Raw genomic sequence first — 16,126 nt, forward strand, 5'->3', positions numbered from 1 at the left:
TTATTTAGGCATCACTATCCCCCCTCGTATTAGGCATCACTATCCCCCCTTGTATTAGGCATCACTATCCCCCCCCCTTGTATTAGGCATCACTATCCCCCCCCCCCCTTGTATTAGGCATCACTATCCCCCCCCCCTTGTATTAGGCATCACTATCCCCCCCCCCCTTGTATTAGGCATCACTATCCCCCCCCCCTTGTATTAGGCATCACTATCCCCCCCCTTGTATTAGGCATCACTATCCCCCCCCCTTGTATTAGGCATCACTATCCCCCCCCCCCTTGTATTAGGCATCACTATCCCCCCCCCCCTTGTATTAGGCATCACTATCCCCCCCCCCCTTGTATTAGGCATCACTATCCCCCCTCGTATTAGACATCACTATCCCCCCTCGTATTAGGCATCACTATCCCCCCCCCCTTGTATTAGGCATCACTATCCCCCCCCCCCTTGTATTAGGAATCACTATCCCCCCCCCCTCGTATTAGGCATCACTATCCCCCCTCGTATTAGGCATCACTATCCCCCCCCCCTTGTATTAGGCATCACTATCCCCCCCCCCCCTTGTATTAGGCATCACTATCCCCCCCCCTCGTATTAGGCATCACTATCCCCCCCCTCGTATTAGGCATCACTATCCCCCCCCCCTCGTATTAGGCATCACTATCCCCCCTCGTATTAGGCATCACTATCCCCCCCCCCTTGTATTAGGCATCACTATCCCCCCCCCCTTGTATTAGGCATCACTATCCCCCCCCTCGTATTAGGCATCACTATCCCCCCCCCTCGTATTAGGCATCACTATCCCCCCCCCTCGTATTAGGCATCACTATCCCCCCCCCTCGTATTAGGCATCACTATCCCCCCTCGTATTAGGCATCACTATCCCCCCCCCCCTTGTATTAGGCATCACTATCCCCCCTTGTATTAGGCATCACTATCCCCCCCTCGTATTAGGCATCACTATCCCCCCCCTCGTATTAGGCATCACTATCCCCCCTCGTATTAGGCATCACTATCCCCCCCCCCTCGTATTAGGCATCACTATCCCCCCCCCCCTCGTATTAGGCATCACTATCCCCTCCCCCTCGTATTAGGCATCACTATCCCCCCCCCCCTCGTATTAGGCATCACTATCCCCCCCCCTTTTATTAGGCATCACTACCCCCCCCCCCCCCTTGTATTAGGAATCACTATCCCCCCCCCTTGTATTAGGCATCACTATCCCCCCCCTTGTATTAGGCATCACTATCCCCCCCTTGTATTAGGCATCACCATCCCCCCCCTTGTATTAGGCATCACTATACTAACCCCCCCCCGGCTCTTGGTAGTATTATACACAATGTATGGGGAGAATACACCACTTTCTGCAGGATTGATTATGTATACAGCTATATACAGTCTATAGACATGCAGTGATAGAAGTGCTGGGGGAGGGGACTATGTATACAGCTATATACAGTCTATAGACATGCAGTAATAGAAGTGCTGGGGGAATGGACTGTGTATACAGCTATATACAGTCTATAGACATGCAGTGATAGAAGTGCTGGGGGAATGACTGTGTATACAGCTATATACAGTCTATAGACATGCAGTAATAGAAGTGCTGGGGGAATGGACTGTGTATACAGCTATATACAGTCTATAGACATGCAGTGATAGAAGTGCTGGGGGAATGACTGTGTATACAGCTATATACAGTCTATAGACATGCAGTGATAGAAGTGCTGGGGGAATGACTGTGTATACAGCTATATACAGTCTATAGACATGCAGTAATAGAAGTGCTGGGGGAATGGACTGTGTATACAGCTATATACAGTCTATAGACATGCAGTGATAGAAGTGCTGGGGGAATGACTGTGTATACAGCTATATACAGTCTATAGACATGCAGTGATAGAAGTGCTGGGGGAATGACTGTGTATACAGCTATATACAGTCTATAGACATGCAGTGATAGAAGTGCTGGGGGAATGACTGTGTATACAGCTATATACAGTCTATAGACATGCAGTGATAGAAGTGCTGGGGGAATGACTGTGTATACAGCTATACACAGTCTATAGACATGCAGTAATAGAAGTGCTGGGGGAATGACTGTGTATACATCTGTATACAGTCTATAGACATGCAGTAATAGAAGTGCTGGGGGAATGACTGTGTATACATCTGTATACAGTCTATAGACATGCAGTAATAGAAGTGCTGGGGGAATGACTGTGTATACATCTGTATACAGTCTATAGACATGCAGTGATGGCATGACTATGATGGGTCCTGAGCACTGACTGCCTGACTGACTGCATTGGGAATAAGTAGCTGCAGAGGAGATAGGCCATGGCTGTGCATTACTGGTAATGGAGCCGGAGACTGCAGCTTATAAATGATTAATATCAATGATTTCACAGAATGTCAAGTATGAGAAGTTTGGGGATATTGATTCCTTTTTATGTGCCCGGTTAGTGGGAACATGAATAACCTATACCTTACCTACTGTAGTAATAATAATAGTAGTAATAATGCTCAGGTTAGATTGGTATTTATACCACGAGCCGGTGGCTGATGGGGGAGAAGGAGGTTAAAGCAGGGCCGTTTTAATACATTGGTGGGCCCAGTGCACAGCCCTCAAGAGTGTCCCCCCCTTACCTTTTGGCACATTGTATAATGTACTGAATTTGCCCCCACACTGTATCAAGAGCCCCAATACATACAGTAGTTACCTTATAACACTATTTCCACCATACAGTGATTACATATTACATAAAAACTGCACAAAACAAAACAGAAAGATATCACCAATGATACCATTACATAATACCGCCACATCATGACCCCTAACACTACCCCTAACCCTATAACAGAGTGCAGTTACATCCAGTGACTCACCGGGGGCGTCTTCTCCGATCAGAGTCTGTCACCTTTTCTTTTTCTCTCCATCCAGCCTGGGCCACCTTGAAGTCTTCTCCTGGCTGTGAATCTTCTCTCCAGAATCTGCCAGACAAATATTTTAGGCTCCAACACATATAGTTGTTAGGTCCCTTGTACCCCTATACAGTAGTTACACCCCTCTGTACCCCTACATAGTTACACCCCTCTGTGCCTCCATAGTTTTAAGGTGTCCCTGTAGTATATAGACCCCCATGTGCTCCTCCAGTTATATACAGCCCTCCTGTGCTCTCCCCCAATAGTATATAGCCCCCCTGTGCTCTCCCCCAATAGTATATAGCCGCCCCTGTGCTCTCCCACAATAGTATATAGCCCTCCTGTGCTCTCCCTCCAATAGTATATAGTCCCCCTGTGCTCTCCAATAGTATATAGCCCCCCTATGCTCTCCCACAATAGTATATAGCCCCCCTATGCTCTCCCACAATAGTATATAGCCCCCCTGTGCTCTCCCACAATAGTATATAGCCCCCCTGTGCTCTCCCCCCAATAGTATATAGCCCCCCTGTGCTCTCCCCCCAATGGTATATAGCCCCCCTGTGCTCTCCTCAATAATATATAGCCCCCCTGTGCTCTCCCCAATATATAGCCCCCCTGTGCTCTCCCCCATAGTATATAGACCCCTGTGCTCTCCCCCATAGTATATAGACCCCTGTGCTCCCCAATAGTATATAGCTCCCCTGTGCTCCCCAATAGTATATAGACCCCTGTGCTCCCCAATAGTATATAGCTCCCCTGTGCTCCCCAATAGTATATAGCTCCCCTGTGCTCCCCCATAGTATATAGACCCCTGTGCTCCCCAATAGTATATATTAGCAGCAGCAGCAGCAGCGGGCGGGCGGGGGCAGCGGCGGACGGGGGGGCCCTGCAGGGGGAGCCATGGAGGGGTAAGTAGATTACCCATCCATGGCGCTCCCCCCTGACAGGCTGGTGGCCGGAGCCCTGTGCGACCGCACTGGTCACACATAGCAATGGCCAGCCTGCTCGGGGGGGGGGGGGCTCTTTAACCAGTGGGCCCAGTGCACGTGCACCATGTGCCCTCTGGTTGAAGCAGCCCTGGGTTAAAGGGGTGTCAGAAAGTTATACAGATTTGTTATTTACTTTTCTATGGGGATTTGCTGCTGCTCTGGACAGTTCCTGACATGGACAGAGGTGGCAACAGAGAGCACTGTGTCAGACTGGAGAGAATACACCACTTCCTGCAGGACATACAGCAGCTGATAAGTACTGGATGACTGCAGATTTTTACATAGGAGTAAATTACAAAAGTTATTATAAACTTTTCTGACACTAGTGGACATTTTGTCGCCAGAGTTCCCCTTTAAGACTTCCTGCATTCATGTGTGTCAGATTTGCAAATGGATAGTGTAGTGGGCAGGGTAGTATCCTCCATGGGCCGCCCGCAATCACAGACCGTATAACATATAGGGGGGCCAGGATAACACATAGGGGGGGCCAGGATAACATATAGGGGGGCCAGGATAACACATAGGGGGGGCCAGGATAACACATAGGGGGGGCCAGGATAACATATAGGGGGGGCCAGGATAACATATAGGGGGGCCAGGATAACACATAGGGGGGGGCCAGGATAACATATAGGGGGGGGCCAGGATAACACATAGGGGTGCAAGGATAACACATGGGGGGGGGGTAGGATAACACATAGGGGGGGCCAGGATAACATATAGGGGGGCCAGGATAACATATAGGGGGGGCCAGGATAACATATAGGGGGGGCCAGGATAACATATAGGGGTGCTAGGATAACATGGGGGGGGGGGCAGGATAACATATAGGGGGACCAGGATAACATATAGGGGGTGCCAGGATAACATATAGGGGGGGGCCAGGATAACATATAGGGGGTGCCAGGATAACATATAGGGGGGTGCCAGGATAACATATAGGGGGGGGTGCCAGGATAACATATAGGGGGGGGGGCAGGATAACATATAGGGGGGGGTGCCAGGATAACATATAGGGGGGTGGGGCAGGATAACATATAGGGGGTGCCAGGATAACATATAGGGGGGGGGGGCAGGATAACATATAGGGGGGGCCAGGATAACATATAGGGGGTGCCAGGATAACATATAGGGGGGGCCAGGATAACATGGGGGGGGGGCAGGATAACATATAGGGGGACCAGGATAACATATAGGGGGTGCCAGGATAACATATAGGGGGGGCCAGGATAACATATAGGGGTGCCAGGATAACATGGGGGGGGGGGCAGGATAACATATAGGGGGACCAGGATAACATATAGGGGGGGCCAGGATAACATATAGGGGGGCCAGGGGCCAGGATAACATATAGGGGGGCCAGGATAACATGGGGGGGGCAGGATAACATATAGGGGGGCCAGGATAACATATAGGGGGGCCAGGATAACATATAGGGGGGGCCAGGGGCCAGGATAACATATAGGGGGGGGGCCAGGATAACATATAGGGGGGCCAGGGGCCAGGATAACATATAGGGGGTGCCAGGATAACATATAGGGGGGGGGCCAGGATAACATATAGGGGGGGCCAGGATAACATATAGGGGGGCCAGGATAACATATAGGGGGCCAGGATAACATATAGGGGGGGGCCAGGATAACACATGGGGGGGGGCAGGATAACATATAGGGGGGGCCAGGATAACATATAGGGGGGGCCAGGATAACATATAGGGGGGCCAGGATAACACATGGGGGGGGGGGGCAGGATAACATATAGGGGGGGGCCAGGATAACATATAGGGGGGGGGGGGGCCAGGATAACATATAGGGGGGCCAGGGGCCAGGATAACATATAGGGGGTGCCAGGATAACATATAGGGGGGGGCCAGGATAACATATAGGGGGGGCCAGGATAACATATAGGGGGGCCAGGATAACATATAGGGGGCCAGGATAACATATAGGGGGGCCAGGATAACATATAGGGGTGCCAGGATAACATGGGGGGGGGCCAGGATAACATATAGGGGGGGGGGCAGGATAACATATAGGGGGTGCCAGGATAACATAGGAAGGGGGCAGGATGACATATAGGGGGGGCCAGGATAACATATAGGGGGGCCAGGATAACATATAGGGGGGCCAGGATAACACATAGGGGGGGGGGGCAGGATGACATATAGGGGGGGCCAGGATAACATATAGGGGGGCCAGGATAACATATAGGGGGTGCCAGGATAACATATAGGGGTGCCAGGATAACATGGGGGGGGGCCAGGATAACATATAGGGGGGGGGGGGGCAGGATAACATATAGGGGGTGCCAGGATAACATAGGAAGGGGGCAGGATGACATATAGGGGGGGCCAGGATAACATATAGGGGGGCCAGGATAACATATAGGGGGGGGGCCAGGATAACATATAGGGGTGCCAGGATAACATGGGGGGGGGGCAGGATAACATATAGGGGGACCAGGATAACATATAGGGGGGGGCCAGGATAACATATAGGGGTGCCAGGATAACATGGGGGGGGCAGGATAACATATAGGGAGGCCAGGATAACATATAGGGGGGCCAGGATAACATATAGGGGGGTCAGGATAACATATAGGGGGGGGGGCAGGATAACATATAGGGGTGCCAGGATAACATGGGGGGGGGCAGGAAAACATATAGGGGGACCAGGATAACATGGGGGGGGCAGGATAACATATAGGGGGTCAGGATAACATATAGGGGGGCCAGGGGCCAGGATAACATATAGGGGGGCCAGGATAACACATAGGGGGGGGGGCCAGGATAACATATAGGGGGGCCAGGATAACATGGGGGGGGCAGGATAACATATAGGGGGGTCAGGATAACATATAGGGGGGCCAGGGGCCAGGATAACATATAGGGGGGGCCAGGATAACATATAGGGGGGCCAGGATAACACATAGGGGGGGGGGGGCAGGATAACATATAGGGGGGGGGGCAGGATAACATATAGGGTTGCCAGGATAACATGGGGGGGGGGCAGGATAACATATAGGGGGGGGGCAGGATAACATATAGGGGTGCCAGGATAACATGGGGGGGGGGCAGGATAACACATAGGGGGGGGGGGGCAGGAAAACATATAGGGGGGGGGGCAGGATAACATATAGGGGTGCCAGGATAACATGGGGGGGGGGGCAGGATAACATATAGGGGGGGGGGGGCAGGATAACATATAGGGGGGGGGGGCAGGATAACATATAGGGGGGCCAGGATAACACATAGGGGGGGGGGCAGGATAACATATAGGGGGACCAGGATAACATATAGGGGGGGGGCCAGGATAACATATAGGGGGGGGCCAGGATAACATATAGGGGGGCCTGGATAACATGGGGGGGGCAGGATAACATATAGGGGGGCCAGGATAACATATAGGGGGGGGGCCAGGATAACATATAGGGGTGCCAGGATAACATGGGGGGGGCAGGATAACATATAGGGGGGCCAGGATAACATATAGGGGGGGGGGGGCCAGGATAACATATAGGGGTGCCAGGATAACATGGGGGGGGCAGGATAACATATAGGGGGACCAGGATAACATATAGGGGGGCCAGGGGCCAGGATAACATATAGGGGGGCCAGGGGCCAGGATAACATATAGGGGGGGGCCAGGATAACATATAGGGGGGGCCAGGATAACATATAGGGGGGCCAGGATAACATATAGGGGCGGGGGGGCCAGGATAACACATAGGGGGGGGGCAGGATAACATATAGGGGGGGCCAGGATAACATATAGGGGGGGCCAGGATAACATATAGGGGGGCCAGGAGAACACATGGGGGGGAGCAGGATAACATATAGGGGGGCCAGGATAACATATAGGGGGCCAGGATAACATATAGGGGGGGGGGCCAGGATAACACATAGGGGGGGGGGCAGGATAACATATAGGGGGGGCCAGGATAACATATAGGGGGGGCCAGGATAACATATAGGGGGGCCAGGATAACACATAGGGGGGCCAGGAGAACACATGGGGGGGAGCAGGATAACATATGGGGGGGGGGGCAGGATAACACATAGGGGGGGGGCAGGATGACATATAGGGGGGGCCAGGATAACATATAGGGGGGCCAGGATAACATAGAGGGGGGCCAGGATAACATATAGGGGGGGGGGGGGCAGGATAACATATAGGGGGGGGGCAGGATAACATATAGGGGGGGGGGCAGGATAACATATAGGGGGGGGGCCAGGATAACATATAGGGGGGGGGGCCAGGATAACATATAGGGGGGGGCAGGATAACACATAGGGGGGGCCAGGATAACATATAGGGGGGGGCAGGATAACACATGGGGGGGGGCCAGGATAACATATAGGGGGGCAGGATAACACATGGGGCGGGGCAGGATAACATATGGGGGGGGGGGGGCAGGATAACACATGGGGCGGGGCAGGATAACACATGGGGGGGCCAGGATAACATATAGGGGGGGGGGGGCCAGGATAACACATGGGGCGGGGCAGGATAACACATGGGGGGGGGGCAGGATAACATATAGGGGGGCGCTCTTGTTACATTTGCTGCATTCATTCTCCCTTTCTTCCTCGCAGTGACCTGCTGTCTTCTGACTACGTGGAGAGACACATCACCAAGGACGGAAGCACAGTGGAGATAAGAGTAAGTACTCCCCCCGGGTATAATGCTCGTCTGCACCGCCAGGGCTTATAAATAAGACACGAAGAAGCCACCCAGACAGGGACGATATAATAAGAAGCAATTATCCCAAAGGAAGAGCCAAGTTGTCTTTATATTCAATTAATCTGTTTTATCTGTGCTCTCCATTATACCAGTCATAATAGGAGCCATTACAGTGACCCCTAGAGGGCTGAATGAGCATTACCACCCCTGGACAGCAAGACCAACCCTCTGCTACCTCCTCTGTCCATGTCAGGAACTGTCCACTCTTATAGTACTTATCAGCTGCTGTATGTCCTGCAGGAAGTGGTGTATTCTCTCCAGTCTGACACAGTGCTCTTTGCTGCCACCTTTGTCCATGTCAGGAACTGTCCAGAGAAGCAACAAATCCCCATAGAAAACCTCTCCTGCTCTGGACAGTTCCTGACATGGACAGAGGTGGCAGCAGAGAGCACTGTGTCAGGCTGGAGAGAATACACCACTTCCTGTAAGACATGCAGCAGCTGATAAGTACTGGAAGACTGGAGATTTTTATATAGAAGTAATTTACAAATCTATATAACTTTCTAATAACGGTTGATTTAAAAACATTTTTTTTCGGAGTTCCCCTTTAAGCAGCATCCCTCATCTCTATATAACCGTCAGAATGCGAAGTTCCTACATAAATGACTCCATCGATGTGCAGTATATATAGATTATATATATGTTAGGAGTATAGTAGCTGTCAGGGACTCCACTGTAGTGTTCCCCGTATTCTTCTCCTCCCAGATACAGATGTAGAAATGATAGAACGAGGCTAGAAATAGAGAGACAGGCGGCGGCCATATGTGTAATAGTGGGATCCTCGCAGCGTGACCCAGTTTCCCTCCGCGCCGGCTCTGCTGCATACGCTATACTGGTTATTTCAGGCCACTTACCAGTCCTGTCCCGGCTATAATTATCCCAGATGAGACTGAGCTGTAACTTACATCATTCTCCATCACTGTTTGGGACCTCTCTATAACCATGGGGGGGGGGGGGGTCCTGCCCCCTTATTCTCCTCTGTGTGATACACATTCAGGATTGGGACCCTTTGGCCTCCGATGGGTTTGGTGGGGTGGCCGTCATATTCTTCACACCCCTTCTTGTCCGGCTTCCCTCTGTGAGCCGCCTCCGTGGTGCACAGCCGCCTCTCAATCTCCATTTCAGGGGGAGGGACCAGGTCTGGGCTGTTTGTCAGTAGTGCACAGCACCTACTCATCTCTGCTATTCCATGACATAGTGCTGGTGACAGTGCACACACAGGGACCTCCTGTCCTTACTTCTCACAGCACAGCACCTACTCATCTCTGCTATTCCATGACATAGTGCTGGTGACAGTGCACACACAGGGACCTCCTGTCCTTACTTCTCCCAGCACAGCACCTACTCATCTCTGCTATTCCATGACATACTGCTGGTGACAGTGCACACACAGGGACCTCCTGTCCTTCTCACAGCACAGCACCTACTCCTCTCTGCTATTCCATGACATAGTGCTGGTGACAGTGCACACACAGGGACCTCCTGTCCTTACTTCTCACAGCACAGCACCTACTCATCTCTGCTATTCCATGACATAGTGCTGGTGACAGTGCACACACAGGGACCTCCTGTCCTTACTTCTCACAGCACAGCACCTACTCATCTCTGCTATTCCATGACATAGTGCTGGTGACAGTGCACACACAGGGACCTCCTGTCCTTACTTCTCACAGCACAGCACCTACTCATCTCTGCTATTCCATGACATACTGCTGGTGACAGTGCACACACAGGGACCTCCTGTCCTTACTTCTCACAGCACAGCACCTACTCCTCTCTGCTATTCCATGACATAGTGCTGGGGACAGTGCACACACAGGGACCTCCTGTCCTTACTTCTCACAGCACAGCACCTACTCATCTCTGCTATTCCATGACATAGTGCTGGTGACAGTGCACACACAGGGACCTCCTGTCCTTACTTCTCACAGCACAGCACCTACTCATCTCTGCTATTCCATGACATAGTGCTGGTGACAGTGCACACACAGGGACCTCCTGTCCTTACTTCTCACAGCACAGCACCTACTCATCTCTGCTATTCCATGACATACTGCTGGTGACAGTGCACACACAGGGACCTCCTGTCCTTACTTCTCACAGCACAGCACCTACTCATCTCTGCTATTCCATGACATAGTGCTGGTGACAGTGCACACACAGGGACCTCCTGTCCTTACTTCTCACAGCACAGCACCTACTCATCTCTGCTATTCCATGACATACTGCTGGTGACAGTGCACACACAGGGACCTCCTGTCCTTACTTCTCACAGCACAGCACCTACTCATCTCTGCTATTCCATGACATAGTGCTGGTGACAGTGCACACACAGGGACCTCCTGTCCTTACTTCTCACAGCACAGCACCTACTCATCTCTGCTATTCCATGACATAGTGCTGGTGACAGTGCACACACAGGGACCTCCTGTCCTTACTTCTCACAGCACAGCACCTACTCATCTCTGCTATTCCATGACATACTGCTGGTGACAGTGCACACACAGGGACCTCCTGTCCTTACTTCTCACAGCACAGCACCTACTCCTCTCTGCTATTCCATGACATAGTGCTGGGGACAGTGCACACACAGGGACCTCCTGTCCTTACTTCTCACAGCACAGCACCTACTCCTCTCTGCTATTCCATGACATAGTGCTGGTGACAGTGCACACACAGGGACCTCCTGTCCTTACTTCTCACAGCACAGCACCTACTCATCTCTGCTATTCCATGACATAGTGCTGGTGACAGTGCACACACAGGGACCTCCTGTCTTTACTTCTCACAGCACAGCACCTACTCATCTCTGCTATTCCATGACATAGTGCTGGTGACAGTGCACACACAGGGACCTCCTGTCCTTACTTCTCACAGCACAGCACCTACTCATCTCTGCTATTCCATGACATAGTGCTGGTGACAGTGCACACACAGGGACCTCCTGTCCTTACTTCTCACAGCACCTACTCATCTCTGCTATTCCATGACATAGTGCTGGTGACAGTGCACACACAGGGACCTCCTGTCCTTACTTCTCACAGCACAGCACCTACTCATCTCTGCTATTCCATGACATACTGCTGGTGACAATGCACACACAGGGACCTCCTGTCCTTACTTCTCACAGCACAGCACCTACTCATCTCTGCTATTCCATGACATAGTGCTGGTGACAGTGCACACACAGGGACCTCCTGTCCTTACTTCTCACAGCACAGCACCTACTCATCTCTGCTATTCCATGACATACTGCTGGTGACAGTGCACACACAGGGACCTCCTGTCCTTACTTCTCACAGCACAGCACCTACTCCTCTCTGCTATTCCATGACATAGTGCTGGGGACAGTGCACACACAGGGACCTCCTGTCCTTACTTCTCACAGCACAGCACCTACTCCTCTCTGCTATTCTAGGACATAGTGCTTGTGACAGTGCACACACAGGGACCTCCTGTCCTTACTTTTTTAATAGCACAGCACCTACTCCTCTCTGCTATTCCAGGACATAGTGCTGATGACAGTACACATACAGGGACCTCCTGTCCTTACTTCTCACAGCACAGCACCTACTCCTCTCTGCTATTCCATGACATAGTGCTGGTGACAGTGCACACACAGAGACCTCCTGTCCTTACTTCTCATAGCACCTACCCCTCTCTGCTATTCCATGACATAGTGCTGGTGACAGTGCACACACAGAGACCTCCTGTCCTTACTTCTCATAGCACCTACCCCTCTCTGCTATTCCATGACATAGTGCTGGTGACAGTGCACACACAGGGACCTCCTGCCCTTCTCATAGCACAGCACCTACTCCTCTCTGCTATTCCATGACATAGTGCTGGTGACAGTGCACACACAGGGACCTCCTGTCCTTCTCACAGCACAGCACCTACTCCTCTCTTCTATTCCAGGACATAATGCTGGTGACAGTGCACACACAGGGACCTCCTGTCCTTACTTCTCATAGCACAGCACCTACTCCTCTCTGCTATTCCAGGACATAGTGCTGGTGACAGTACGCACACAGGGACCTCCTGTCCTTACTTCTCACACCACAGCACCTACTCCTCTCTGCTATTCCTTGACATAGTGCTGGTGACAGTGCACACACAGGGACCTCCTGTCCTTACTTCTCACAGCACAGCACCTACTCCTCTCCGCTATTCCATGACATAGTGCTGATGACAGTGCACACACAGGGACCGCCTGTCCTTACTTCTCACAGAACAGCACCTACTCCTCTCTGCTATTCCTTGATATAGTGCTGGTGACAGTGCACACACAGGGACCTCCTGTCATTACTTCTCACAGCACAGCACCTACTCCTCTCTGCTATTCCATGACATAGTGCTGGTGACAGTGCACACACAGGGACCTCCTGTCCTTACTTCTCACAGCACAGCACCTACTCCTCTCTGCTATTCCATGACATAGTGCTGGTAACAGTGCACACACAGGGACCTCCTGTCCTTACTTCTCACAGCACAGCACCTACTCCTCTCTGCTATTCCATGACAGTGCTGGTGACAATGCACACACAGGGACCTCCTGTCCTTACTTCTCCCAGCACAGCACCTACTCCTCTCTGCTATTCTAGGACGTAGTGCTGGTGACAGTGCACACACAGGGACCTCCTGTTTTTACTTCTCATAGCACCTACCCCTCTCTGCTATTCCAGGACATAGTGCAGGTGACAGTGCACACACAGGGACCTCCTGTCCTTACTTCTCCCAGCACAGCACCTACCCCTCTCTGCTATTCCATGACATAGTGCAGGTGACAGTGCACACACAGGGACCTCCTGTCCTTCTCACAGCACAGCACCTACTCCTCTCTGCTATTCCAGAACATAGTGCTGGTGACAGTGCACACACAGGGACCTCCTGTCCTTACTTCTCATAGCACAGCACCTACTCCTCTCTGCTATTCCAGAACATAGTGCTGGTGACAGTGCACACACAGGGACCTTCTGTCCTTACTTCTCACAGCACAGCACCTACTCCTCTCTGCTATTCCATGACATAATGCTGGTGAGAGTGCACACACAGGGACCTCCTGTTTTTACTTCTCATAGCACCTACCCCTCTCTGCTATTCCATGACATAGTGCTGGTGACAATGCACACACAGGGACCTCCTGTCCTTACTTCTCCCAGCATAGCACCTACTCCTCTCTGCTGTTCTAGGACGTAGTGCTGGTGACAGTGCACACACAGGGACCTCCTATTTTTACTTCTCATAGCACCTACCCTTCTCCAATATTCCATGACATAGTGCTGGTGACAATGCACACACAGGGACCTCCTGTCCTTACTTCTCCCAGCACAGCACCTACTCCTCTCTGCTATTCCAGGACATAGTGCTGGTGACAGTGCACACACAGGGACCTCCTGTTTTTACTTCTCATAGCACCTACCCCTCTCTGCTATTCCATGACATAGTGCTGGTGACAGTGCACACACAGGGACCTCCTGTCCTTACTTCTCATAGCACAGCACCTACTCCTCTCTGCTATTCCAGGACATAGTGCTGGTGACAGTGCACACACAGGGACCTCCTGTCCTTACTTCTCACAGCACAGCACCTACTCCTCTCTGCTATTCCATGACATAGTGCTGGTGACAGTGCACACACAGGGACCTCCTGTCCTTACTTCTCACAGCACAGCACCTACTCCTCTCTGCTATTCCAGGACATAGTGCTGGTGACAGTGCACGCTGGGACTATACTAGGGGATGATTTACACTGTACAGTACTAGAGATGTCATGTGGGATAGGAGAAGGGATTACTGATGCACTGGGTGCTAAGTGAGCAGAGGAAGACAGTAGGGGGTTACATTAAAGGGGTACTCCGAAATCTGGTAAAAAGAAGTATATAACATTGTTTCCGGTCTGCCGCTGGTCTGAAACCACCAAAAATCCATTTGTTTTGAGCATCTTAGTTCTGTGCTTCCTGGTTGAGCAGTTGCTAGGTACTACAGTTCCCAGAATTCATTGCTTACTCTCAGCTGTTTATCACAGTCCTCCCACCCTGCCTGCCCCTCTCCCCCAGCACTCCTGCAGACTGTAGAACAATCAGCGAGGTTTTAGCACCTGCTGCATCTATTCCCTGTCTGCGCTTTCTGTAGCATTATTCATCACAAGCAGCTGTACACACCTCACTGCTCATATATGTATCTGTGTATATGACAGGGAGATGCTGATGTAGGCGGGAGAGGCTGGTTAGAGGTGGTGACATCACTCAGGGGGCGGGGCTAGAGCTCAGAGCCAGAGAGAGGGAGGAGTCAGGAGCTGGAGACAATACACATTGTGTAGTTCTTTTATTTTCATGCCTGTGAGGCACCTAGTGGCCAAGACATCAGGACCCGGCACCGGAGGACCTGGTGTGTTCTTACATTACAAGGGCAGTCTATGGAGTTCAGTGCAATACTCTCTTTCCCCTGCGGAGGCGCTGTAGGGAATCTTAACAGGTGTAAGTGTCCCGGTGGAGATAACAGCTGATCACTGAGGTCCCGGCAGCCGGACAACCTGGCACCCCTGTGAATATTAGTCAGATAGAAGCCATGGTGCCGAGGCGATGGAGGGGCGCTGTAACTTAGAGAGTGTTGCTGTGTGACGGGACGGCCCCCATACGTTGTTTCCCATCCCGCCTATCTGCCCTCCTGGTATTATTATCTCCGTGAGATCCTGGAACATTTTACCTATAATCTCCGGCTATTACAATGCATTCAGCGAGGAGCGGCTCATCAGTCGCATTCATCCTGCGGCGTTCCTCCTGCAGCGGGCAGACGGCGACGTGAGATGACTGGTAGTGAACTCCTCAATGAGCCTCAAGGAACCGGAGAACAAAAATCCTGGGAGAAGGAAGGGCAGAGCGCGGAGGGATGAAAGGGCCGGCGGCGCTGGGCTGCGGGGGTCCATGATCTCATCCTGGCCGCCAGAACAAATACTATTCAGCAGGCAGCGCCGCTTAGGATTCCCATTACTGATGATGCCTGGGAGAGTCTGAGGCTGGAGCTGATACAGAGGCCCCGACCGAACAACCGATGACCCAAACTAACCGACCGACATCTGACCTGTGATCAGCTGGGTCCAGGCTAGAAAAAAAGAGGTTATCCAGGATTAGAAAAACACTGCTACCCCCCCCACACACACACACACACCTAAAAGAATAAAAAACAGCGCCACCCTTGTCCTCAGGCTGTGTGCGGTATGACAGTGCAGCTCCATTCACTTCAGTGCAATTGAGCTGCAATACTGCACCCTACCTGAGGACAAGGTTGGGAGAAAAATGTTAATGGGGTGTCAGAAAGTTATACACATTTGTAATTTACTTCTATGTAAAAATCTCCAGTCTTCCAGTACTTATAAGCTACTGTATGTACTGCAGGAAGTGGTGTATTCTCTCCAGTCTGACACAGTGCTCTCTGCTGCCACCTCTGTCCATGTCAGGAACTGTCC

The 16,126-nt window shown here is 51.7% G+C and overlaps 1 protein-coding gene across 8 annotated transcripts in view; it reads left to right on the forward strand.

The window, feature by feature from the left end:
- ADAM22 (ADAM metallopeptidase domain 22) overlaps nucleotides 1–16,126 on the forward strand; it is a 175,290-nt gene that overhangs the window by 69,013 nt on the left and 90,151 nt on the right. For all 8 annotated transcript variants that reach the window (XM_069959504.1, XM_069959508.1, XM_069959507.1 and 5 more), the window contains one exon: nucleotides 8,512–8,578. In XM_069959504.1, the coding sequence (XP_069815605.1) occupies nucleotides 8,512–8,578 (67 nt within the window). The remainder of the gene's footprint in view (nucleotides 1–8,511; nucleotides 8,579–16,126) is intronic.

The sequence above is a fragment of the Dendropsophus ebraccatus genome, chromosome 2 (genome assembly GCF_027789765.1).
Source record: "Dendropsophus ebraccatus isolate aDenEbr1 chromosome 2, aDenEbr1.pat, whole genome shotgun sequence".
Lineage (NCBI taxonomy): Eukaryota > Metazoa > Chordata > Amphibia > Anura > Hylidae > Dendropsophus > Dendropsophus ebraccatus.